General features: G+C 41.3%; 1 protein-coding gene and 1 long non-coding RNA gene across 2 annotated transcripts in view; one reads left to right on the top strand and one right to left on the bottom strand.

The window, feature by feature from the left end:
* Positions 1-6,052, bottom strand: part of pard6a (par-6 family cell polarity regulator alpha) — a 54,433-nt gene extending 48,381 nt beyond the window's left edge. The window contains exon 1 of the mRNA XM_044193369.1: positions 4,635-6,052. Coding sequence (XP_044049304.1) covers positions 4,635-4,751 — 117 coding nt within the window. The 5' untranslated portion in view covers positions 4,752-6,052. The remainder of the gene's footprint in view (positions 1-4,634) is intronic.
* A 15,616-nt stretch (positions 6,053-21,668) lies between these two features.
* Positions 21,669-25,257, top strand: LOC122875352. The gene is made up of 3 exons (XR_006377808.1): positions 21,669-22,169; positions 24,448-24,525; positions 24,863-25,257. It is a non-coding gene; the product is annotated as an uncharacterized LOC122875352 (long non-coding RNA).
* The last annotated feature ends 516 nt before the right edge of the window (positions 25,258-25,773 follow it).

Below are 25,773 nucleotides of genomic sequence, written 5' to 3'. Positions count from 1 at the left end.
AGCACCACTGAGCTAGCTAATGTTACAGCTCAGCCAAGGAGGACGGTGCCATGAATGTTTCCATCCTGCACTGTCACGAGCACAAGCCTCTCGTCCATGAGCATGCACGCTTCCTTCTGCAGGGCGTACGGTTGGCGGGTGTAGTTAGGTAGGCCCACCGTAGCAGTTTGTGAACAGTAACATAGTTACACAGTGCACAGTCAACAAAATGCACAACAATGTAATACAAGTAAGAATGACATCATTATGGGTTGTAAGGTTTGCATTATTGTACCTCAGCATGGGTCAAAACTAAAAGGTTGTATCTACCTTAATTAATCACTGATTTCATGCACGCTAAATGACCCAAATCAAACACACCCACACAGCTGCGTGACCAACAGGTCACACGGTGCACAAGGCTCAGACTGCCATTCAGACAGATGAGGACAACAGCAAACTCACTCTCCAGAGGGGAACGTCCACAACCACTGCGATGCCTAGCAGCCTAGTGTTCTGAGTGGAAGGGCTGTGTTATATTGTTTATACATCTAAGTGTTGTCTGCCTCACTGATGCTTTATGCTGCCGTTGATTTTATAAGTGTTGGGCTATTTATGTAGCTTAATACTTAGAGCATATGCCACAGTGTCCATAGCCATTTTTAGTTATTGTCAGCCATCATTGGTCATCTGGTTTGGCTATACTGGGGAAGGGGTTGTGTATTTATAACTGCTAATTTGGTCAGTACTAAAGTATGCATAGGTTGCAATGTGCCCGTCTGTAGAGAAGGAATTTATAGTAATGGCCGGGTGGTGCGGTTTACACCCAAGCCCGATGTGATGTTGTTCCGCCAAGGTGTACTGGACACACTGACTGGAATTTCTAACTTCTCAATGCACCACTACACCCTTATCATATTTCTGCCAGTTTCACAAAAGCTTAAAATCCATGTTCATGCACACATCAAAAAGTCATCAGTAATCATTTTTTGCATACTGTATGTTAATAGTCAGGACAGGTTTTCACCTTAGTGTGACCTTTCTGAACTGTGGTCAAGTTGGACCTGTTCTGCTTGAGCTCATCTTGGTGACTCTAAAAAGCATCTTTCATCAGCAGCCGTTAGCAGGACATATGCTGCTTTGTCCTTTCAGGTGATAACATTTCTGTTGTTCTCCGGAGCTGGCAGGACAGGTACTGCATGTGTGCTCCATATACAGCCTGGATGATGGGATGCATCAGCAACATAATACGATGTTAGTGCAGAGACATTCTTAATTGTTTTGGCACGGTGTGATTGTACTGGCACAGGAAACATGTTATTTTGGGTGGGGAGATGCATACTGGTAATTAAAACACTGGAAATACTTTAGTTAAAAAACGGTTGGTGTGCATTACTGTGCACAAGGAAATGGAGCCATTATTAACACTACAATGGAACAGTAACAACCTGCATAATTTAGATTTTCATGAAAACACAGCCTGATGGGAAAGCAAATTAAGTAATCCACCAATCAGGCCTATTCTGATATGCATCACCATTGTGATAGGCTGCTGATTAATTCCTATTAACAATGTTGCATTAACATACACAGCAACCACAAGCAGTGAAAATGTAATCAGTCACAAGACAGTATGACTTGCTGCCTAACTATATGTAAAAAAAAATCATCCTAATAATTAGACAATTACACTGCGGAACTACGACTGTGTGCTGGAGGAAGGCTGTTTTCACCAAGGCAGGGCAGGCTCTGCCTTCAATCACAAAATGTCATTACAACCTAAGGGCGATCACATAGAGGGCAAAGCCATTGCTCCTCGCTTGCACCGCGCTTCGCGTTGTTCTAGCGGTTTTTAGACGCGCATAAAAGTTTAAATATTCTCAACTTTGCAACAAAAGGCGCGGAGTCGCACCACTTGTCGATGTCAGACATAGCCCCGGCAGCCAATCAATTCAAGCAAGAGGCGGGCTTTACTACTTTACCACATTTTTCTTGTTGCTTGAGCAGCCAGGTGATTTTCTCTCTGGTGAGTATAATTCCATTTACTATGCCGATAAATGGCCTTAAATCATTTATCATATACAGGTATAAATAATTTACTGGCAAGCAATAAAAATCATGACAGTTGTTGGACAGTTTAGTCTGTAAAAGTAAGCCCAACATACTATTTCCATGCTGAAATGTCATCAGTCACATTCACAATATAAAATAAAATAAGTAGAGACGAATCCAAAGGATGGGTATCAGGCCCATCCGGGCATATTTTAATGGAGCGTCTAAAATAAACCTGATCAAATGCCGATCCTTTCTTTTCTGTACTCTACTGTACATTGCGAGCATTTAGCTGCATAAGTGAGTGAACATTTGTGTGTGAATGTAAAAAAATGATTTGGGCCCAGCGGTGCCAGTTCCTCTGAATTCAGGCGCCGAGGTGGAGAACATGCTAAGGTTAAGCTCCAACGCTTGATTCTGTTTTCTCTTCTTCACCGGTTAAAGGGACAGTTCACCCCAAAATCAAAATACATATTTTTACCTGTAGTGCTATTTATCCATCTAATCAAGATAATCCAGAGATTTGTTGTGAGCAGTTTCACAGCGCTTTGAGCACCACAAGCCGAGCGCCATATAGTCCCATTATATTCAAGAAATGCAGACGTCTCTACGGCCGATATCTCGATAACTCGGCAGCTCGCACCAAAACAATCTAGATGGATAAACAGCGCTACAGGTGAGAGGGAAAATATGTATTTTTGATTTTGGGGTGAAATGCCCCTTTAACATGGCACTAAGCTGTCAAAAACAATACACTGAGTGAATGTCAATGACAGAGAAATGATCCACTCTTCCTACAACTGGTTGAGCACAGCACTGCTCTACAAGGCATTCTCACACAGATCTAGTTGCCAACTAGTTGTGGCAATATCTAATACTGTGCCCCTGATTTAGCAAGTGAGTCACGTGATCACATTTGGCAGTTATTTGGCCATGGGTGCCAGCTAGTCTCTTGATTTTTATTTGAAGTCTTTCTTTTTTAAAAGGTCCAGTGTGGAGGATTTAGTGGCACCTAGAGGTGAAATTGCAGTTTGCAACCATTTGAATCCTGCTGTTTGGTTTGTCCGTTCTGGGCTACTGTAGAAACATGTAGCAACATGGCGGCCTCCGTGGAAGGAGACCCGCTCCCTCTGTAGATATAAACGGCTTATTCTAAGGTAACGAAAACACAACGATTCTTATTTTCAGGTGATTATACACTAATGAAAACATACTGACGAATATTGTATTCCAATTTTTGCCAATATATCCTCCTTAAGACACAGCAGCTGCTTACATGTACTGTCAGTATACATTTACATGCTCCTCCGTGTAAGAAACTGTTACATAAATTGCTGCAATACAACTGAAGTACTGCATGAGTGCCCTAAAGCTGCAAAACATCATGACATGTTTCTTTGATAATTATTGTGGGTTTAAGTGAGGAGCCTCTTTCATCTTTTATATTTCACCACAGAAATGACAAATGTGTTGTTAACCTACAGCTGCACCATTCTAAATGCCTGTAAAGGCCAGTCCCAAGTTTTAACTCTCCTGTATACATGCTGTCCACTTTAAGATGTTGTTTTTTCCAGCTATTGCAATTCAACTGCAGCACTGGAAAAGTCAAACAGTGCATATCTCTTCTCACTCATTAACAGTAGTGGAAAAGTCATTGAAATGTGCAACTCAAAAGTTTTAGTAGGCCTAATTATTGTAAAGAATGCTCCCTTCCAAAGTGGTACATTATTAATGCATTCATCTGTAATAAGTATTTTCATTTTGTAGCTGTCCTAAGTCTTTACAAGGGGGAATAATGCCGGGGCACATAGGCTGTATGTGCTGTATCTGACTGAGACTCTATGGAACTCCAAGGCACATCAATCAAGCAATGCAATACAATTAGGCTACTAAGTGAAAGTATATGTAGCCTGTTCCCAATGCTGAAGACATATTATATTTTGTCTATAGCGATTGAAGTGTATATTAACTTGATATTATATGAAAATTCAAACTCCTTTGATGTTATCTGTCACACTTGAACAACTTGTCCATGTTTTGAATGCAATGAATGCGCCTTATTATCCTGTAAGTTCCTGTCAGACACGCCCATGTCCTCCCAAAATGGATATACTCTGACAAAGTACTATTAGTTCAAAAGTGTAGTTCCAAAGTAGCCGAAAAATAGCCTAACCTTAACAGCTACTGTAGCCTAGTGCTAACATGTCAACGGCGACATCCGATAGGCTTACTGATACTACCACTACAAGTAATATGCTACAGTGTTGCAGTAACGGAGCCGAGTATCAAGCTAGTCCACAACAAGTAACTGGAGGCAGGGACGCTGAAACGGAGAGCGAGGAAGAGATTGCGGAGGCTGAATAGCAGAAACGGTGTTCTGACACAGCGGAATCAATGCGGAATTAAACGGCCTGCTGTTCATTTATACTGAATCTGTCCCTGGATTACCCGTGTGGAACGGCGACGCGTACGTGTCGGCTTGTTGGTCGGAGAGCGAAAGGGGGAGACAGCACGTATGTTATCTTAACGACAGCACAAGGTTATGTCGGTGTTGTCAGTGCATCATCCATTGCCACGGAAATTAACGTTAGCCCACCACTCACTTTGCTTTTGACCTCCACCACGTTGTCGGTGAGTTTTAACGGCGTCCGGTGCTGCTGCTGTCTTGACATTCTGCTCCCCGGTTGGCTGGTTGGCTGAGACACTGCGGATAAAACCATCCGCCGGAATTATGGTTGTTGTTTCCCCCTCTGTCCTCGGGGAAAAGAAAATATATTTCAAAACATAAAGCAGGCGATGAGAGCCGAAGCGGTCCTTTCACCTGTCTATTAATTGTCTGTTTTCCGACGACACTCGGTTTAAAAACCAGCCAGGTGTCGTGCCGTGCCGTGCTGTGTCACAGCGCACTGTTAATATTCGCTTACGACACTGACACAAAAACCCCAGCGCTCGCAGTCGCGACAGGTGGAGTCCGGTAAATCCAGTATGGGATGTGAGGTGCCAGTGAAACCCGTCCTCCTCCTCCGACACAACAGAGGGGCGGGACGTGACGCCGGAGTGATAACACAGCACTGCTGGGACTGCATGTAGCCTGTACACGCTTAATACTGACGGTGCGCCCGCTGCTAGCATGCTAATACGCCACTGTTGTGCTACTGCTTAATATTACAGCTGCTGATAGCATTGCTATGGGTAATGGTGCTTGTTGCAGGGCAGTCCTAAGCCTTTTTGAGGTCCCAAGCACCATGAGAATATGTGTTCTCATATTTCCCATCCACAGGGATGGAAAGAGTACTAGAATATTTTGAATATTTTACTCAAGTAAAAGTCATATTATTTGTGTAAAAATGTAGATACAAGTAAAAAGTAGGTTAGTTAAAATGTACTCTGAGTAAACGTTGTTACATTTTTAAAAGGGGGGGGGGTGTAAAGAAAACAAAGTCCAAACCAACAATAATTTCTTCTCTACAGACAGACATTTGCAGCCTGTGCATACAACTGACTGTCAATTCAAAATATACAACCACTCTCCTCAGTATAGCCTTACTACAATTAACCAGAAAAGATGACAAAACGCAGACAATCAGCCTAACCAAAAATGACAGACAAAAGAGCTATGGACACCCCAACAACAAGCAATATTACAGTTTTTTACAATTGGTAACACACATTTCTCTATACTGAGTTCACTTTTTCAGAACTGTTCAGACAGTTCTCTTTACCGACATGCAGCTCAGCACAGCGGTTAATCTAACATCCAAAATGCACAAAATGCAACCACAACACTTCAGACACATCTCAGACGTAGCCTTAATGAATCACTGTCAAAGGTGCTTCAACTAAGTACTGACTGAATACTTATGTCAATGTGATATTTCAGTTTTTGCTTTGTCATTATGTGGTATTGAGCATAGATTGGTGAGGGGGGGAAATTATTTAGGATAAGGCATAACAAAATGTGAAAAATGCTTTCTGAATGCACTGTATGTAATATTGGACTATGCAAATAAACTCGCCTTGACCTGCAGCCTGTGGTTGTTGAGCAGTCCCTGTGCACTGAAGTAGCACTTCAGTATCATTTACTTGGGAAAATTGCAAAGGCCTTGTTGGGATTTACAATGTGTAAAGGGGCACCAAATTGTGTAGGTACAATCAATTAATTATTATCAAAATATCAAAGGTAATCATAAATAATAACTTTAATAAAGTCAAAGGCACACCACCCTTAATGAAGGTAAAATGATAGCTAATTAATTGATTCAGTCTCATAAAATACACTAAACTATCCATTTGGAACTCAGATTAATAACTAAATTAATAACTATAACCAAAATTACCATTGATAGCTAGCAGGTTGAAGAATTTGGAGTTCAACATAGAAGAGGTTGGGAAATTACTCTTGTGCAACATTAAAGAAACCAGCATAATTCTACACAAGCATTTACTAAAAGATAATAAGAGCAAAAGCACACAACTCTGTACCTCCAGGCCAATTTGCACATGCTTACATAACGTTTTCAAAACTTAAGTTCAAAACAATAACACAATACAAAACTGAATAAGACAGTAATTTGCTACATTTCTATAGTAATATTGTAATGAAATATATTTCAAATCTATCTAAAAAACAATTGGACCAACCACAGCTGATTCCCCTTTGCAGCTGAACACCTATACAGGTGTTACTCTTTCAATTTTATTACCATTTCTACAGAAGGAGACAACTTTGGAATAGTTTTGTATTGTGATGTAAACATGGACCCAGCCAGAGATGGAGAAGTGGCTGAAAGAGGAAGAAGAGTGGCTGGAAGAAGAATAAGAGGAAAATGAAGAGCTGTAGTCTCAGATGAGATCAGAGCTGCTGTACCTGATCATGTAATAAATCATTGTCTCTCAATGAGAGAGGCCGGTCTGAGAGTGCAGCCAAATCTGCAACACTCAACAGTGGCATCTATTGTTAGAGTTCTCCGGCAAACCAACAGGTAAGTTGTATTCTGCAGGGCATCTGACTGAGTAAATAGAGCAAAGCCTCCAGACCCACTTGTGTGTAATTGCTTTTGCATTTCTGCTTAGGACCCAACAGTTACCTCACACAAGTGGGAGAGGTAGGATGTTCACTGATGTGCAGGAAACTGCAATCATTGATATGGTCATCAGAAACAATGGCATAAAACTCACTGAGATTTGAGACAACGTTACATTTGCAGATATTCACAGTGTAAGCACAACAACTATTTCTAGAGTCCTGAAAAAACATCAGGTCAGGATGAAGCAGTTGTGCACTGCGCCTTTTGAGAGGAACTCTGACCAAGTCAGGCAACTCAGGAACCAGTGAGTCCAGGTAAGGTGACTATAAAGTACAGAACTGTTTCTGAACAAAACCAAACACTCACAAAGACACATTTTTAGGTACTGCACACTATATATACTACTGTAATAGCCTAACTCTTACGTTGCCTTGTGGCTTTATTTTAGAGACTCGTGGAGATTGAAAGCAGGTAAACACCCCACATATTCATCTTTGTGGATGAGGCTGGTTTCAACTTGGCTAAAACATGGTGACGAGGAAGGAATGTGATTGGGGAGAGAGCCACAGTGGATGTCCTGGGCCGGGGGGTGCCAACACCACAATGTGTGCAGCAATATCCACAGATGGACTGCTGTTACACAAACCTCTAATTGGGCCATATAACACTGAGTGTCTCCTTGCGTTCCTGCATGACCTCTATGGAAGGGTTGTGCCAGGTGAGGAAAGGTGAGCAGAAATCAGCTGACATTTATAATTTTTAACATTAAAGAAACCAGCATAATTATACACAAGCATTTATTCAACAGATAAAGCACACAATATGAAGACTAACTCTAAACACTAAACTACAGAACAAAGGGTGTGTGTGTGCGCAGGTCTGGGTACACGCCAAAAGGAATGTGTGTATGTTTCTTTGTTCTGCCTCCGTATGTCTCGCGTGCACGAGCATGAACCCACGTGGTCAGAAACAAAGGAACATGTGAAGCGGGAGCTGTAAAGTTACTCTCCGCTGGGTGTGTGGTTTAGAGTAACGTCACATGTACAAATGTTGAACAGTCCTTTGCTTAGCTATGTTACTCTATGCTATGCCCAGTTGTAGAAAAGGTTTCAGTCGTAGTCATCTGGACACTGTTTTCAGAATCAAGACGTTTGGCTCCCATCCGGAAGTCATTCTCAATTGTGGATGACTTCCGGATGGGAGCCGAAACGTCTTGATTCTGAAAACAGTGTCCAGATGACTATGACTGAAACCTTTTCTACGATAGAACACTCCTGGACGAATGAGGGACTACACCGTCCTATGCCCAGTTGTTATGTTACCCGTCCGTGGGAAGGAAAGCGAGGTGGCTTTGGTGCCGCTGTTAGCTGGTGGTCAGTCTGTTGTAGATGAGCCAATCTGGTAAGAATTGTGGTTCCGCTGTGGAAGTATCTTTTGCTTTGCGGTGTCCGCTTGTAGTGGAGGAAGCCAGTCGCTCTGTCTGTTTCGTGCTCCTGTTAGCATGGGAAGTTAGCTGGGAGGCTTTGTGTGTGGCAGCCATTTTGCGCTAAACTTTGTTGCAAAGATCTAAGAGGCCTTTGCAGCTCAGGAGACTTCAGTTCTGCTGCATGTTTCTGCTCCGAGCAGATTACACAGCAAAGCCAGGAGGAGAGAGTTCAGGTGGGTGTCTACTGGTGAGCAGTCCGCACTGAGAGGGAGACAGCCACGGCTGTCCGCCACAGTGAAAGATTCCAGGAGAAAGAGAGACAGAATCAATGATCGCTGACCTTTTTATTTACCTGGTGACATCCGGGTCACGGGTGAGACTGGCCAATGCTGCATTCAATGGCTCTCAAGATTGTGGGACAAAAAAGAATGCAGTCTTCTAACAAAAGTTCAATCACCCAAATAAATGAATTAATCTGTGGAGTCCCAACACAACTAACTATCCTCTTTATAACCTGGCACCGTTTATCCCACACAGTTCACATTTACACTTCAAATTGGCCCTTAACAGAGCCACACTCTTTAACATACATGGCCTTGCCGCCATTTTGAATTTCCCTTCTTTGTCTAACCATGCGCCCACTATTCAGCCGCCATTTTGAATTTGATTTCTTTTGTTTGACGCCATTTTGGATCCAACCCGCCATTCTGGATCAAACACACACATACACATTCTTATATTCTTTATCTTAGTGCATTTAGAGTTTGATTTCATATTGTGTGTTTTTGCTTTTATTATCTTTTAATAAATGCTTGTGTATAATTATGCTGGTTTCTTTAATGTTGCACAAGAGTAAATGATTTGCCAACATCTTCTATGCTGAACTCCAAATCCTTCAACCTACTAGCTATTAACGGTAATTTTGGTTATAGTTATTAATTATTAATTGATGTGACCTTTGGCTCATATTGTGTCTTTTTGTTCTCTCTGATCATGTCCGTGTGGTAACAAAGATGCCAAACTGGGAGAGGTACACACTATTTTGTGATAATATGATGTTCCAAGTTCCACTGTTCTCTCTAAATCTGATAGTTTGAAGACATGGTCAAATATTTATCACAATTGATCGCACAGAACAAACAGTAACATTTAGTCACTCCCCGTATCTCATAATAATAATAATATCTTCATCAGGTGTCAAAAAACATCAAATTGCTATTATCTGCGTTCACATGTTTAGAATTCAATGTGAAGATGATTCACCGTGATGTGTGGAAATGGTTTAAGACTGAACACAGTTTCAGTTGTTTGTGTTTTATTTGAGCTTTTCACCTCTGTCTTTTCTTCCTCCTGCTCAGTTTTTCCTCCTCCCTTCCTCCTCCAGATTTATACCATGTGCTAACCCGTCCTAATCATTTTCAGTACCAGCCCGTACTGGGGCCAGTGTGTGTGTGTGTGTGTGTGTGTGTGTGTGTGTGTGAGTGTGTACCATGGCAGGACCCCTACATGCTTATGTAAGAGGCTGTAATTACTAACAACATGTAAGCCTACCAGATAAGGATGCATTCCAAAGAGAAAGAGAGCAGAAAATGAAAATATGGGCCTTTCTCAATACCAAGTACGTCAAGTTCGGACTTCTGTACTTGGTAGTTTGGACTTGGCAAGTTTGACTCCTGAGAACGGTCATTCTGCAATTGGAATTGCAGTGAACTTGATTGAGAGGATTCTTCCTCCTGCAGAGCCACAGAAGAAATGCAATGTTAACAAAAAACTTTCCCCCTCAGTGCTACTGCAGGGCATCTGTGATGCCAAGGGTACATTTCTAGATGTGTACATTGGCAATCCAGAATCTGTACATGATGCGTTTGTCCTACGGAGACCACCCATGTACCAGCAGGCCCTGTATGATGGAGGATACCCGTGCCTGCAGCGTCCCGTTGCTATTATGACACCATACCGCCAGCCTGTAGCATGTAAGAACACTCTCTCTTTCTTATTAAACACACACACACTCAGGAGACACAGCAAATCGTTACTCTGGTGACTTTGAAATACACCATACATTTACTATGTGAACAGGCCAAGTTGATGCCTGGTACAACAGGCACCATGCAAGGGCAAGGAACATTATTGAGCGCACCTTTGGGATGCTGAAAATGTGCTGCCGCGCTATCTTCTTGAGGGGCCTGGAGATCCTGCCTCTGTTCGCCCTGAAGGTGATTGGAGCCTGCTGCATCCTCCACGACATTTGTGTGGCAGCAGGTAATATCCTGGAGACGGAGGAGGAGGAGGAGGAGGAGGAGGAGGAAGAAGGCGAGAATGACAGGGTCAATGCAGAAATGGTAGAAAGGGACATGTCGCGGAACAGGGCTTTCTGCCCTGCTTTCTGCTCCTGAGGAACTGCCTGTGTGTCTAGGTGAACATGACTACATCTAGACAGTAAACCTACATTATATATGTATACATACCATATAGATAGATAGATAGATAGATAGATAGATAGATAGATAGATAGATAGATAGATAGATAGACGTGTGTTTATATATGTTGTATATGTTCATTTGTTGCAATGTTCTTTTTCTTGTTCTGGCTAATTAAAATTTAACTGCATGACTAAATAATTGTATATAACTATAAAATATAGGACTTTGTCGTTTTGGGGGGTTTTGTTTTTGTTTTGTAAATATACATAATACAACATTGCTTTCAAGAATGAATTGCCTGGGTTGAATTTAAAACTGAACACTACTGATTTAGAATTTATTTACAAGCTTTTCAAACAGAGACAGATATCTCTCTGCTTGAGCTGCGTCTGCAACAACCAGGGGCGGTTTGATCGAGTGCTGCCCCTGGAGTGCAGCATCCATTGTGGTGTACCAATGCCAGGTGGCAGCAGTCACACTACAGGCCTCAACCCGTTTGCCTGTGTGTGGGTCCCTAAGCTCCTGAAAATAGTGTATTACTTGGTACATCTTGAAACTGTTTGTTTGAATGTATTCACAGTCCCAAAGTACATTTTATTTCAAGGGCCACTACATCTGTGTTGTTGTCTGTATTAGGTTGCATATATGGCCTGGAAAACTAAAGCTAAAGTAGTTTCTTTAAAAGGAACCTTAGGAAGGCTCTTTCAGTACATAGCCTAACACAAATCAGAGAAACAGGCAGATTATCTTGTGTTTGTCCACTCCACTTCTTCTTGGCCTGTTTGGCATTTATTGCCAGGCCAGTGGTGGTAACAACGTACCTGGTCAAAACAAAAACAAAAACTGCCACTTCAATGAGATTTTAACCGTCATGGATGGAGACTGCCCAAATCTGGTTCCAACCCTTCTCCAGATATACAGGCAATGATACAAGCACTCAAAATCAATACTCACTCCCATCCAGAATTTCGCCTGCCGTTGAAAAGGCTCTCGTTGGCCGCCCGCCAGTCGATGAGGGCCCGGGTTTCCTCACTTGTCCCTCGATTAAAATATTGCTTAAATGTTAGTTTTAATACACAATAATAGCCATCATAATAAGTATAACACGTTTGTACAATAGGGAAAAAAGACACAATTGGTCAAAAGTACAAAGACAGCACTCTAGTACAACATTAAATTTAAATAAAAATATAGTTATAAACCTTTACCTTGCCCTCAGCCAAACCGATTTTCCCGACAACAAATCATAGATTTAGGCTCTGAGACCAAATATTGGCCGTTAGGTACACCCAAAACTAATTATATCTCATGTTTAACCACTACAGAGACATTAGAGCCAGCGGCAAATTTAAAAACGACTTGATCTCGGCAGGCTACCATGAGCTCTGAATGCATGGTCAACTTGCTGGCTGGCGAGGTATGCTGGCTGTCCCGCTAGCAGGACCTCACATCTCCGGAAATGTTGGAGCAAATTTTCAACTTGGCTCTATCTTGATAAACCAACCACAGATTTGAAGTTCAAACAACTATATTCTTGCCTAAAAAACTCTTAAAGCTAGAGTGTAGGACTTTTACATATAAATGAACATCCGTTACATTCAAGCCTTTGCCACACAATGCTGATTAAGCCTATCACCACCAGGCAAATCTCTCTGTATTTTGCACTATACAGAGATTTTAAATCTAGTGTCTGTGGCGACATTCCCGCGCTGGCGCACCGGTGATGATGCCTTTTATGGCAACCAGCAACGACTGGTTTGGTTTTGATTTGATTTAGTTTGCCAGAGCAGAAGCGGGATGCAGCCCAGATCCATGTAGAGAGCTCCGCGACCCACCATTGCTGTAAAAAAAAGGTCTATTGGAGAGAATGTTTATTATTGAGCATTGTTTACTGTTTATTTTGTTTATTATGATTGTATAGTTTGTGTTAATATGCTTCAGCAACAGTGTATTATATGCAGTCACATCAATAAAGCCACTTGAATTGAAACTGAATAGAGTTGATGCAACTCTCTCTCTACATGGCTCTGGAGCAACTGTAGCGATGGAGTAGGCAACAGCAGCTAGGAGTAAAACTTAAGAAGTGTCCAAGAAAAGGTTCTGATGCTCCAGATAAAAGAAACTCTGCGTTCAGAGGAAGGATTACTGTAAAAAAAAGAAAAAGCCATCGAAGGCGAGGACAAACACGGATAACCATTGGTGTAGCTTCAACTTTTCCATGTTGGAGAGCTGAGAGACGGACTGCGGACTCTTCCACTACTTCATCTCCTCTTCTTTTCTCTCTCTCCACTCCTCTTATGTGATGGTGGAGTGTAGGAATGCGAGGAGAGTTGGAAAAGGGAGGACTTGGATTGACAGTGTGATATACAGGTAGCCAAAACTGTGTGTTTGTGTGTGTGTGGGGCGGGGGTGACATTGTCATCATATCAACTTGTATTTTACTGTGATGCCTCAAGATTCCTCTGACAGCTGAAATCTAATGGAAACTTAAGGGAAAAGTTTTTGCACATATAGTATATACATGTGATTGCTCATTCAAATTTTTACAATTGATTAATATAAAAATCTTGAATGAAAAAAAGATGATACTGAGGATTTTTTTTAGCCTTCCCAGTAGTGTTACAATACTTAAACATGTAAAGTATGACCTGAGGAAGATTGCACATTGCAAATATTCTTATACTTCATACTGTGAACTTTTGCACATTCCCTTGTCAATATTTTGCACATCCCTGCACAATATTGTACAGCTATTTTTTCTAATATATTATATTTTCAATTCAATTTTATTTATATAGCGCCAGTTCATAACAGAAGTTATCTCACTGCACTTTTCCTATAGAGCAGGTCTAGACTGTACTCATTATAATATTAATGACAAATCCCACCATGAGCAAACATTTGGCTACAGTGGCAAGGAAAAACTTCCTTTTAAGAGGCAGAAACCTTGGTCAGAACCAGAGCAGGAACACGGGGGCAGCAGGTGGCCCACAACCACAGATCCAGACTCTGCAGCTCCGGAGGCAGAAATACCTGCTGAAAGAGACAGAAGAGAGAGGAGAGAAACGAGAAAGCACAGAACTACGGGAGACAGAAAATGTCGAGTTAGTAACATGCAGTAATGGGATAGAAATGCTTACAGATGGAGAGGGAGAGAAGGAGAGAGGAGCTCAGCAGCATAACTAAGGGATGGTTCAGGGCTCACCTGAGCCAGCCCTAACTGTAAGCTTTATCAAAGAGGAAAATCTTAAGGCCACTCTTAAATGTGGAGATGGTGTCTGCCTCTCAAACCCAAACTGGGACCTGATTCCACAGGAGAGGAGCTTGATTACTGAAGGCTCTGGCTCCCATTCTACTTTTGGAGACTCTAGGAACCACAAGTAGCCCTGCATCCTGGGAGCGCAGTGTTCTAGTGGGGTAATAAGGTACTATGAGCTCTTTAAGATACGATGGTGCCTGACCATTAAGAGCTTTGTAGGTGAGGAGAAGGATTTTAAATTCCAGTGAGGGAGCCAGTGCAGAGAAGCTAATATTGGAGAAATTTGATCTCTTTTCCTAGTTCTTGTCAGTACACGTGCCGCAGCATTCTGGATCAACTGGAGAGTCTAAAGGGACTTATTCGGGCAGCCTGACAAGGGATTGCAATAGTCCGACCTAGAAGTAACAAATGCATGGATTAGTTTTTCAGCATCATTTTGAGACAGGATGTGCCTGATTTTTGCAATGTTGCTTAGGTGAAAGAAGGCAGTCCTTGAAGTTTGTTTCATGTGGGAGTTAAAGGATAAATCCTGATCAAAGATAACTCCGTAATATTTCAGGTTTGTTATGTATTTTTTTATTTGTATCAATTTCATTAAAATAATGAATTAAATAATAAATAAAAGTTTCAATGGGCTGAATATATTAGGCTAACTGAATTTCTGAATATAGTCTGCCATATTTAATAAGTCTCCTAAAGTAACAGCTAATGATGACCAATTACAGATAATGCTGAAGATCCGATATGACGCATCGATCCAGACGGTCTAACCACTTACTGCTCTGCCAGTCGGAACTCGACCAATCAGAAATATCCCAGAGCAGGGACCTTTTTGGGGGTAAAATAATGTCCCCAGAACTTAATTTAGACCCTGGTCCCTGCGGTGGAAACGCACTGAGTTCCTCCAAATGTTTCTAATCCCTGGGGAAAGTTCCTGCGGTGGAAACGCAGCTTAAGTGTGATGGGTCAGAGAGGTACTGTATGTGACTCTGCTAACCTTCAGCCACACCCAGGAAACCAGCTAACTCAGGCTTAATGAATTCAAACCTGACTCACAGCTCAACTCTACCCCTCTGCTTCTCTGCTTCTTCCTCCTTATATATGAGTAAGAGAGTAAGACACAGATAGAGAGATGTGTGTATGTGAGCAGGAATGTCAGCTATGTGAACCCGTCAAGTTAGTGAGCCAACCTGTTACTGCTTTTAATCTAATGCTCTTCTCTTCATGTTATTTCTTCTCTTTCCTTTTTCATGTTTTACCTGTTTCATGTTACCTCCTCTCTCTTTTTCATTTCTCATTTCATTTTGTCTCCTTTCCATCTTTCATGATTTCTGTTCTTTTTTCTTATTTCATCCTATTTTTCTCTTGTACTGTCATGTCTAAGTTCTTCTGTTCTCTCTTTCATGTGTCATTTATTCTCCTTTGTCCTTTTTCATGTCACATTTCCTTTCTTATTCGTGTCTCATTTGTTCTCTTCTCTTTCATGTCTCATTTCATTCCTTGTTTTGATACTGTATGTCTTCTCTTCCCTTCTCTTCTTGTATCACCTTCAACCTTCACAAGGTGTCTGGACAATGCTATTATTATTATTATTATGTAATGTGTTTTTGTTCCCTTTAGCCTGCCTTACTGTTATTCCCACTCCACACTTGTCTTCACCCAACTGAAGCTGATATTTACAGTCACTGCTCACAATGGAAACCACTATTCCATTACAAAGACAATATCTGGCATACTTGAGTGAGGTGAGACTTTATTTAGTCCTGTGAGTCACACACTTCTCTCTGCAAGGTGAGTGAAATCAAGTCCGGCTCATGCATGTTCGTTATGTGTGGTATGTCTCGGCCTCCAGTCAGGGTTTGTTTGTTTTGTGTGTGACAGGTGGTGACGCTGAAAGACAGGTTTTTATCTGTGTCAGGTATCTTCATTTCATGCTGGGCTCCGGTGTAACAATGCAGGGTGGATCCCCCCCCTACACACACACGTTCTGACATACAATAGGATGTGAATCAGGCCTCTGCTTGTCACAGTTGGATCTGCATACCAGTGTGTCAGTGACCAGTCAGTGCCCAACAGCCTAAAAATACATTTAAAACCCAGGTTTAGAATCTTCTGAGAACAAATACAGCGTGGTATAGACCAGTGGGAGTTTCAATACAAGTTCATGAAAATGACACAGTCACAGCTCCGATATACAGTACCACACTCTATCCCCCAAACATTTTCATCTCTCTTGCTTTCATCAGGGTGGTATCAGAGTTGTTTGCGTTTTTTTTAATAAGCTCAACATTACAAGATTTAAAAAAAAAGAAAGAAAATAAGAAGAATAAGAGGAAAATGAATGATAATGAAAATAATCACTGATAATAGTCATCCATGATACAAAGTTTTCTTCCTGAACTCCCATACATTCACCAAATAACTTGCTGATTTGAAGATCTCTTCTTCAAACAACCATTTCACTTTATGGGCGTCATTCATATCCATCAGCTCCCTCATATCTTTTATGTCATCAAAGAAAAGATGACACTTTTTTCAAGTCTGTCAACACTCACATGCCCTTATGTACGTTGAAAGAGTTATTGTTCCTCCTGTCCACCTATCCTTTAAAAAACAAAGTGAGATTTTATTTCCCCCAGATCACAGACTGGACATTTTCAACTTTCTTCACCCAAAGCAGCGTTCTGACCCGTTTCAACATGAAGAGGCAGTATACCCGTTCCCATTTGGGAACAAATGGACCTTTTTAGATGTAAGTGACAGTAAAATAATTATATTTACAGTAATTTCACAATGTGTATGCAGCTTTGGTTTACTACAGATCATATTTACAGTAACCTTGGGAAACACCTTCTCCCTCAGCATTACAATATCAACAGGACAGAATACTTAACATTGTCTTTTTACAACAATTTACTGATTTAACTGCATGTGCCAAGTCATTTATTTAAAGTGCAAATAAAGAGCAAATACACAACATCTTGTTTTATCAGTTTGCCAGTTTTAAATACAATGCAATATTTAATATCTTAAAGGTAGAGTCTCCATTTTTCAGTCCACAATAACAAATTGTGTACTCTTACAGCCTCGGTCCAAACACAAGATACTCAGGTCCTTTGGATGGATATTTCTAAGTGAATCTACAGTTATCCGCAGCATAAGTCTCTTTTTCTCATTTATTCTTTGACTGAGTTCTCCTTTTTTCCTCACTTCAATTCTTTTACTGTGGAGAGCAGAATAATCGCTGTATTCATTTTGACCATTTAACTCCAATGTTTAAAACCTTACAAATGCACATTAAAACTTTTCTCAAAAACAGCCTGTGTAAGCTCTTACACTAAGATAAAGAGAAATCAAGTAAGAAAGATAGGAGGAAGAAAGCTAAAGACAAAACTGAGGACCAGCAGACAAAACACACACAGCTTTTGCAGTAGCCTACAGTGGCTATGCTTTCGAAAACCAAGTATTAAAATAAAGCAGCAAGGACGTAGAATTGGGTAGGGACAGTAGGGACATATCCAGGGACCACTGAAATATCCTTAATATCATTTTTATCAAAAAATGTAAATATTAGCACTGTTGTCTCAAGCCAGTCTCACCAATCTGCGTACAAATAACACGGCTTTACACTTTCTAATTGCGTGCAGATGATACGCCAGTCCTTCCCACTGACTGTCTGTCTGCATAATACCGCTTTAGTCCCCCTTTACAGCTCCAGAGAGCAGATGTTCATGTGGAGCAGAGGGAAACCTTGAAATCCTTTTTCAAGGAGGGACTGACACGTGTTGGTTCACGCTTAATATCAAGAGCTGCTGCTTTGGAAACCTGTGTCATAGATTTAAGGTTTACTTTAGTGCTGCACTAACAATCAACATGTCAAATAACTACATCATTCTGGATCAACGGATGGACAGGACGTTTTTTTGTTTAAATTCAGTTTAATTGGTGTAAAACCATTTCATTATGTAGGTTTTCTGGATTGGAAACTACAAAAGGTCCTTTAAAGCTTCTTCTGAGGCCTCGGCCCTCAAAGCCGAAGCTTCACACGAGAGCTGTCGCCACACAATCTTTTTTTGTAGGAACATTCAACAGACAGACACAAAGGCGAGAGACAATATTTAACAGATGCTTTTAATTGTTATACTAAAAGGTCTGTTGTTGTTGTACATGGTGGCCCTGTTTACATCAGGGGTTCACAAGTGAAAGTGATTTTCAGGACAGTATTTGAGTACTTCATGCACCGAAGTTGCATTCATCAATGTAAGACTGCTGTGTCTGTTCAAAGAATCAGGTCATTTACTTTACTCGCCATGTTGTGCCAGAGGAAAGGGCGAACCAGTGCGTCGGACAGATGACAGTGTACTTTAAAAAAGAGTGCACGCTCTAAAGTTTTCTGTGCATGTGTTTTTGTTCTCGGGCACAATGAGCGATAGTAAGCGCAGGTGGTCCACATGAGGGGAAGACCAGGCAGCAGCACTGAGGGCTCGAGGGCAGGCAGAAGAGGGAGCTCAAGCATTCAGAAGCAGCAGAAGTCAGAGGTTTGGAAAGAAGCCTCATTCGCTTCCTTATAGTATTAAATGCAAGGATGATTGACAGCAATTGTGATGTGAGCAGAAAGCTCCAACAGACAGTTGGAGTGTTTATTTCTCGATTATTTCATGATTTCAAATGAATTCATCCCAAATAAATATTCCAGCATATGCCAACATATACTGCACAGTAAGACCACAAATAGTCTGTATAGAAGGCATCAGGTATTCTCACAGCGAACAGACTGCAAAGGCTTCTACCGCCCCTCGCAAACCGATTCCTACTGGTTGGGCTGGACTATTCAGATCGAGGTGGTCAGCTGATGCATTCGTACTCAGATATGGCTATAAGTCCAATTTTAAGTGGAATATTAGCATCCACGTAAAACAACTAATGCATAGTTAATGTAATCGGCACGTATTTGTGACAACGCTGTTTTCACAGAGATGGCCCAGCCCTGTTATGAGTAGTTTCAGTGTATGTTGGATTTTTAAATGAAGGTTTTGTCTATTTTGTGTATAATCCAGTATTTACTATTTTTGTGGTGGTCTTGTTTACCTAAATATTGTGAAGGTGTCCAAGCTTTGGGTTTGGGTGTGGAAACGGCCATTTTGTCACCTGAGCGCCGAAAGTGCAGCTTAGAGGTGTGAACTGAGCAGCAAAGGAGCCACTGACGTCTTGACTCAACACACACAGTGAACAGCTTCACACTGCCGTTCAGAGGTGATGTTGGTTACATGAAAATCCACACTAATGGACCAGTGCAAAGATACATAATACAGTTTTATGAAATGAACAGTTGTTGTCTGACGGCTCGTCAGCAGCAACACCCAGCACCAAATATCAGGTCCATGTTCTGTTTAAACAAGCGCAGGATCGGTTCAACCAAACGTGTAGTAAACACATGTTCTAACACAAGACCGATGTCAAGAAATGGCTGAGACTTATATGTTGATAACCTAATATGCCTCCATGAATCAGTGGCATTATTATCAAATGAATACATTATTTATCTAATGTGTAATCAACCATCAGATAATGACTCCTTAACAAAATGACATGTTTGTCAGGGAAAGTCACAGTTGTGTGAAGTTGTGTAACGTGTGCATGTGTGTGTGTGCCCGTGTCTTTCAGAGGAGGCCGGAGGTCCTGGAAGGCTCCCCTGCCGGGCCCTGGTGAATCAGGACCATAAGGGTTGCTGGACTGCTCGATGGCCTTACCCTCAAGAAGCCATGCTTTTATGCAAGGAAGCAAGTGGATTTCATTTGAAATAAGTACATGATACTAGCAGGGGCAGTTTGTGTCTGCATGGTATTTGGCTCTATGCAAAGCGGTGTGTCTTTAACACAGAAGGGATGTGCCACTGTTCCTCAGACGGAGCACAGGTTTCATGATCTAAGGCAAGTGTTTAGTTGAATGTGACTCTAGTGGCTGCGATGGCCCTCGGCAATGCTTTACAACATTCCTGTGAATTATATTCCTTCATTGATACTGCTGTGTGATTATTTTCTCCAGCAATGCAGGAAGACCAATTATTTGTTATGCTCATAAGTATTTCCTTTTTTGCCTTAACATGTAGATCAGATGCAGCACCAACCCCACTGACACGGCAGAGGACATGGACGCAGAAGGTATGCCGGGTTGTTTTTATTTGATCTTTAAATCAATATTTAACATTATCCTGTCCTAAATATGTAACTGTGGTCATTTGACCTCATTACATCAGAATCAGAATCAGAAATACTGTATTGATGCCTGAGGGGAAACTCCTTGTTACAGCAGCTCGCTGTCACGTCAGTGCACACAGGAAGAGAAGTTCTAAGCAAAAAAATATAATCCATTATAATACAGGTCAGAAAATAAATTAAGTACCAAGTGGGTATAAGTATAAAATTAAAATAAGTGTGAAGTACAAAGTGGTTTACCGGTTGATGATAAGTATGTACGGTATAATAATACAATGTAATAATACAAGTAGTAAGTAATGGTGCAATAATGAGTGCTGTCAAGTTAAGTGCAGCTTATTAAGATGATTATGAGACGGAGGATATTGCACAGCAGTAATAGAAGTATGAATAAATATCAATAAATTAAAGTGAAAACAGAGTACATTCCACAGCAGTATTAAACACAGGATATTGCACAATTATGTCAAGTATAGCAGAGATGTTAATGATCAATGTCCAGTTTAGTGACTTCGGGTCATACAGACTGACACTTAGAGGGAGGAGTTAAAGAGTTTGATGGCCACAGGCAGGAATGACTTCCTGTGGCGCTCTGTGGTGCATTGTGGGGGGATGAGTCTTCCGCTGAAGGCGCTCCTTTGTTTGACCAGCACGTCATGGAGCGGGTGGGAGACGCTGTCCAAGATGGCATGTAGTTTACCCAGCACCCTCCTCTCTAACACCACCGCCATGCTTATTGAGGAGGGGTGACATCACGTAGCAAGCAATGCGACTGATTGGCTGACTACATTTGTGGCTCGTATTGACACTCTCTGTGGGAAAGCAGTGTCAAAATGATTTGTAGACAGATATGAAGCGATCCACAAACACAGATTTGACACTTGAATGCTGAGCATTACACAGAATTTGTACGTGTGTCTTGAAACAGTGGTTTGAAAATACAAGTTAGACTGTGTTTGTTTGCAAATTGTGAAGAGTGCATTTGTAGAAATTGGAACTTGTAAAACAGCAAAACAGTAGTGTCAAAATGCTGAAAACAAATGTGAAACAATCTACAAATAGAATATGACCCACAAGTGCAGACAAATCATTTTTCATTTATTGAAATTCTAGTTTTCAAGTACAAGTCACTGGTTTCTATTTGTGGATCATGAAGAGTTTGTTTGTGGAGTTTGAATCTATTTGTAGATCATGTTTTGTGTTTACAAATTGTAATATATATTTGTAACTCATAGTCTGTACATTTACAATAATACTGACACCAATTTACCTCCACAGGGGTTTTTCTGGCCAGAAACTAGCCAAACATCTGGCGATCATGCAAGAGGTAAATATGTGTATACACCAAGCAGCAACCTCTGGGGCTGAAGGATGAAGCCAACTCGGAAGTGCAAGAAACTGCAGTTCCTCGGGTGGCCACTAGAGGCAGGCTCCAATAGAGAGTCAGTCCCCATAGACCTTCATGTTAAAATGGCCAACTTTACAGCAGAAATAAACATGTTTATCGCCTGGTACAAAAAACTGTTTTGGTCTCTGGATTTTTTTAAGAACTCATAATATAAGCCTTATAATAAGGCTTAAGAGTGACAGGTGGAGGATGCCGGTGCCGTCAACGCCAACTGTCTGCTAGCCGCCCATCACCTCAGCTAGTCACCTAACTTGACCTCTCGACCGTGTTTGTGCCTTTTGGAGATTTTTTCATGAATATATCTGAAGAATAAAATGGCTTGCTGTGCGGTTAATTGTACCGTCAGACCGGCCAAGAAGTCTGTGGTCCAGTTTTTTCAGTGAGTGAAATTCTAGTATTTTATTTATATCTTAGCTATAATTAGCAGGTATCAGTGTCTGTGCTGACAATACATGGCTTGTTAGCTAATTAGCCAGCTAATGAAATAGCCTTGGGTTAGCCTTTGAGCAAGAAGCCCACCTGTGCTAACGATGCTAACAGGAGCATATGTTAGCCACTGTTATTATACTGGCATGCACCAAAGTCAAATCATAATAGAGAAGTGTTAGAATTTAAGGCGATAATACTTTTGAACAAATGGCGTCTGTGTGAGGTTGGAAAATAAAGGTCCATCTCGTAAGTTAGTTAACGTTATGCAATGTTAATGTTAAACTTACCATATGGGCAATGTAACGTTAACGTAACGTTAATGCTAGACTTGGCTAAGTACTGTAACTGTCATCAGGGAGGGGAGCTGCTGCAGACACTAATTAGAATGAGTGGCTGCACCTGTGCCTGATGAGAACTTGAGGGATGGACTACGAAGTGTTGAAAAGGAGAGAGTTGAGGTCGGTACACTGTTCTGGGGAGCGGCGCTTGGTGCGGACAGCCAAGCCTAGCAGAGCACTAGTTGCTTGGGGCGGGTGCCATTCGCATGCTGGTTAGGGCTGCCGGTGTGATGTGAGTCTGTGGTGTGTACTCCACGGTAAAGAGGTTGAAGGCATCACTTGTTTCACAAGACATTAAGATTTTGCCAAATTATGACACTGGGTTGTTATCCACAGGTTTTATCATTATAATTACTGTTACACACCTTTTCAGGTGTACTGAAGTCATGTAAACTGTTGCTTGTGTAGTGGTAAATGTTTGTTGTCAGACTAAATATACTTTAGAATAAAAGCACATTCTTAAAAGCTGTCATTCATCATTTTCCTAATTGGAAATATAATGGTGATCTAAATGTTTAACAAAATAACAGTTAATAGTTATAAATGAAAATTTTAAGATGGTATTTATAGGTTAACATTTTGCATAGATCTTAGCAGAAAGTAAAAATGAAAAGATAATGTTACGTGCCGAATTTGTTTGGACATTTCTTTAAGACAGATGTGGAACATTCACTGAGAAACTATACTCTGTGAAAACAATTATCTGCACACTGAATAGTTCTGAAGCCCCTTAGGAGGTGCCATCCATTTGCGATCTCTGACAAGGTCTTGTGGGTATTGCACAAGCATTGTGAGACCAATACTGTATAGTGAGGCAAAAGAATAACACATGGCTGATAGAATGCACCTATTTGATCAGCTGATTGTTTCTTTTTGGCTCACAGTACCTGTGTATTTGCCTGAGGAAGACCTTCTAAGAGTTGCAACGTCGCAAATAAATGATGCCTCCTACGGGGATTCATAACTACTCAGTGTGCAGGTAAAGTCAGATTAAAATGTGAAATCTAACATTTTCAGTCAGTAGTAAAGACAAAAGGAGTGCAAATATAAATAGAATTTATTAATTAATGTGAACCATTTTTTAAATATATAGGACAACACACAAAAAGGTGGACACTATTTAAAACTAAATGTAAAACTAAACACATTTATTAAAATAAGATCAACAGACTGGGCCAGAGGTAAGAGGTAACAGCTACGCCCAGAGAGCTGCAGAGTCCAGGGCGTGGTAGGGGTAAAAGGGGATAAAGGGTGGGATTGTAGGGATGAGGAAGAGCAGAGGTGATAACAGTGTTATGGCTACAGATGTCATTTTTTAACAACCATAATGAACATAAAAAATAAGCCCTGGACTGTCATGTCTAATGTGAGAGTGCTCAATCATAACACCATTTAAGCTGCGAACAAATGTAGCTATAACACTGTTGACATATTTCCTCTCCTTGTCCCAATGACCCCCAAGATGGCGACGCCTGGCGCTGCCCACTTTGAGCTTCAAAACGGCTCTTCGGAAACCTACGGGTGACGTCACGGACACTACGTCCGAGTTTTATACAGTCTATGGTATACGCTGTGAAATCTACCTGTCTAGTACCGCATAGCCTGGATTATTTGCCCGGTGCAGCACAGATTTCTAAGGAAATCTGATGGCGTCTTAATGAGGCAATAGTGACACAGGTTAGAGAAGCAGGCTTGTGACTGGAAAGGTACCAGTTCAGTCCCCAGGTGGGGAATGTGAAAAAGCAGCACCTGCCTTGAGCGAGGTACTTAATCCTCTGTGGGCAGCAGATCAGACTGTACTTGCTTCCAGGTGTGAACTGAAGACAGCATTGGAAATATTATTACTGATGTATTTAGGAATATTTGATTAATTGTAACCCTTTTACACAGACCACAAGTGATGTCACCCTTAAAGGCCAGCAGGAACTTTGCATCCAGGATGATGGGCCTCTCATTCGGGGGTATATGGTGAGTCTTTGTAATTACAGTCACATGTAAATGGCTTTCACAACGTGATTTAGAAGGACACTCGCCAAAAACAAGCCTAATACAACCTCACACTTGGCTGCATAACAAGAGCATCACTACTATGCTTGTGCACAGTATGAAAGGATCGTGCTGGTGTTTGTTTTAGCCCATTGAGTAGTTTCATTCAGAAAAACATGCAATATAGCCAGACTTATCTTTACGGATTAACAGGTATGTGAGCAAGATTAACATTTCTTCATACAGTAAAGTACATCATTAAATTAAATATATTGCATAAATACATTACTTTTTTCTCTTATTTTCTTTAAATATACAGGACAAAGGAGATGACATCTTGAGAGACCTGCAGAAAGCCACCATGGACATACCTGTCAGCAACGAGGGTGGAGAAACTGGAAAATGTGAGTCCTATTTATGTTGAATGATTTATGAATCATTCTGGACAACACTGGATCCGTGCAATGATGCTGGGAGTCATTTGTGCACTGAACATGGCTTACCCCAAAGAGCTGAGGTACTACTATGAATTCATTCAGAAAGGGCTCTTGCAAATGGGGGGGTGAAAGGCTTTCCCCAAAACTCCTTTGAGTAAAGAACAGAAATCGGTGCTGGACTGTAGGGTTTCTTCAGCAGCTCTTGCGAACCCCTTTTAAGCTGCATCGTTTGTGTTTGGGGGTGATCGAGCATTTACTACAGTGGGGGAAAAAAGTATTTAGTCAGCCACCAATTGTGCAAGTTCTCCCACTTAAAGATGAGAGGCCTGTAATTTTCATCACAGGTACACTTCAACTATGAGAGTCAGAATGGGGGGAAAGAACATTGTAGGAGTTTTAATGAATTAATTGGTAAATTCCTCGGTAAAATTAGTATTTGGTCAATAACAAAAGTTCATCTCAATACTTTGTTATATACCCTCTGTTGGCAGTGACAGAGCTCAAACGTTTTCAGTAAGTCTTCAGTTTTCACACACTTGCTGATATTTTGGCCCAGTCCTCCATGCAGATCTCTAGAGCAGTGATGTTTTGGGGCTGTCGCTGGGCAACACGGACTTTCAACTCCCTCCAAAGATTTTCTATGGGGTTGAGCTCTGGAGACTGGCTAGGCCACTCAGGGACCTTGAAATGCTTCTTACGAAGCCACTCCTTCGTTGCCCAGGTGGTGTGTTTGGGATCATTGTCATGCTGAAAGACTCAGCCACGTTTCATCTTCAATGCCCTTGCTGATGGA

Source organism: Siniperca chuatsi, linkage group LG4 (assembly GCF_020085105.1).
Source record: "Siniperca chuatsi isolate FFG_IHB_CAS linkage group LG4, ASM2008510v1, whole genome shotgun sequence".
In the NCBI taxonomy this organism is placed as follows: Eukaryota; Metazoa; Chordata; class Actinopteri; order Centrarchiformes; family Sinipercidae; genus Siniperca; species Siniperca chuatsi.
The sequence above is the reverse complement of the archived record's forward strand: the minus strand, read 5'-3'. Positions and strand labels throughout refer to the sequence as shown.